The sequence below is a fragment of the Pinus tabuliformis genome, chromosome 3_2, assembly GCF_031772625.1.
Source record: "Pinus tabuliformis cultivar Carrire ecotype Pingquan chromosome 3_2, CPIR1, whole genome shotgun sequence".
Taxonomy (NCBI): Eukaryota; Viridiplantae; Streptophyta; class Pinopsida; order Pinales; family Pinaceae; genus Pinus; species Pinus tabuliformis.
Genome location: NC_142302.1, coordinates 572,772,860 through 572,775,120, shown reverse-complemented (window position 1 = coordinate 572,775,120; position 2,261 = coordinate 572,772,860). Strand labels below are relative to the sequence as shown.

At 31.4% G+C, this 2,261-nt stretch overlaps 1 protein-coding gene across 1 annotated transcript; it reads right to left on the bottom strand.

Annotated features, from left to right (window-relative positions):
* Nucleotides 1-1,492: 1,492 nt before the first annotated feature.
* Nucleotides 1,493-2,043, bottom strand: LOC149181818 (uncharacterized). The gene has a single exon (XM_089418404.1). It carries the CDS (start codon nt 1,943-1,945, stop codon nt 1,493-1,495), a length of 453 nt encoding a protein of 150 aa, XP_089274530.1. The 5' UTR covers nt 1,946-2,043.
* Between the last annotated feature and the right edge of the window lie 218 nt (nt 2,044-2,261).

The following is a 2,261-nucleotide window of genomic DNA, read 5'->3' as shown; positions in this document are numbered from 1 at the left end:
TATGAATACACATGCTAGAAAGATAAATAAAATTAATTTTAACATAGCAACAACACTATACAAATTTCTTGAAAAAAACTGTATGAGAAAAAACTAGTCATCAAGTTTTGATTACCCTTTGTTTAAATATGACTAAGTTATTGGTCAAGTGAGCATGAAACCTACTAACTTCTAACACCTTACAATAAATAATTTTAAACCTATTTTAAAACTTTATTACATGAAATAATATCGGAAATACACCCCGTGTCACCAAAACCATGCCACCAAAAACTATAATTATAAACAAAACTTATTTAATCTACCACTTCATCAAATTTATCAAATAATTATCTTAACAAAACAAAATCTTAATGTTAAAACACAAATACTTTATAGTAACTATTTATAATAATTTCCATGACATTTTGAAAATATATATCTTTTTATTTAAAATTAAATATGTGATTCAATATGATGAATGCTTATTCAAAAAAAAAACCTACTCTTCATACAATTTATAGCTATCACAAAAACAAATTCCATTTAATAATACCTTTTTATAAACTGTAAAGCCATAAATAAATTTAAAAGATAACTTGGAAGAAAAAATATATATATCAAAAGATCAAGTTTTAATCATCTCTTTATAAACTGTTTTAATCACTTTTTTATAAACTATAAAATCCTTAAGTAAATTTAAAAGAAATGAAAGCATTTTTTTTTTCAAAGGCCATAGCATGAGAAAAGTTCAACCATTGGTATAAAAATTATAAGCATAGTAAGTTCAGGTAACATGTCAACAAAACCATAATGTATAGTTACAAAATCCCCACCAAAATAACAATATATATGTAATCTATCTCACCAAAATAACAATACATCTATCTCAGTAATAAATATGCAAAATTGAAATTGGAGAAAACAAAACGACAATACATAGTTACAAAATCCCCACCATATAAAAATAACAGATAGGTAATAACAATATATCTATCATCTATGTCAGCCTGCACAATTGAGATTGGAGAAATCAATAAATATGAAAAACTGAAAAAATAGCATTTAACCTTTTCATCATCACCAATGCAAAGTTTACGTTACTTACAAAGACGAGACAATGATCAATAATGTGTATTTATATACACACCAATTCATCTTTCAGTGGATTTACCATTTACATTATTAACACTCGGACTATACATATGAATAATTCATATATATATATATATACACTCTAATTCATCTTTCAATCCATTTACGGTTTCCATTACTAACGCTGCGAATTCTGCATATAACACGTAGATGGCTTAGAGATTTAAATCAACTTTTAGTTGTCAAACGAGAAAAGAAATATGATATCATTTTAAAGAATTTATCAAGAGTAGATATCAAAATTATCAAACATTTACGGGCTATTCAAATCTCTTAAATGAAGCGTACTAGTCCAGTGCACACTCTCTGCTACAAAATTATTTAAAACAATATTTATTTACTTAAAAGAGCCCATCATTTACCTGTTATCATTCTCTTCAATCTCAAAGGCACCGACAGGGAAGGTCTTCTTAATCCCAGCGATAGCACTCTTGAAGCAAATCTTGCCGCTGGATGGATCATCAATGGAGATCTCAGAGAAGGTGATCCACACAAGAAGCTCCTTGCTCCTCACTCCACTCACCTTCTTCATCTTCTGTTGCTCAACATACCCACTGATCTCTGTGCCATATTGTACCAATCTCCCAATTGCCTTGAACTCGTGCTCAACCTTAACCTTCTTATTCCGCTTCATCCACACAAGCCCAGTTTCCTTCACGTACCCACATTCTTGAATATCATCAAGCAGTATGAGGCCATTAGGAAGGCCTACCTCTTCCAGAAATTCCATGGTTTTCTTCCTGCAAATTTCGTTTCCGTGGTAGATCTCTGCCCCGGCTTTCTTATCATCACTGGCAACCTGAGGAGCCATTCTTTCTTATGATCTATAACACCTCTGCTATGGTCTTAATGGAGTAGGCAAATGGATGGAAATGCATGGGTGTAGAGAGTTTAAATAGTTGAAATGGATCAATGAGAGGCCCTGAAACAACCCTAGTGACTTTCGCATTGAACTAAATTCGGCTATTAAAGTCACCACTTGATTAAGGGTTAGCATAGAAAGCTCGGGACAGGAAGTTGGATATACGATATGAAGTCGAAGCAACCACCAAACCATTGTATTAAATTTGTAGTCTCTCTTCACCCACCAAGAAAAAGAGAGTGGAGATCATAATTTAAATTTAAGA

Excerpts from the sequence above, each read along its gene's own strand:
- LOC149181818 (XM_089418404.1), bottom strand. The coding sequence starts at position 1,945 with ATGGCTCCTCAGGTTGCCAGTGATGATAAGAAAGCCGGGGCAGAGATC.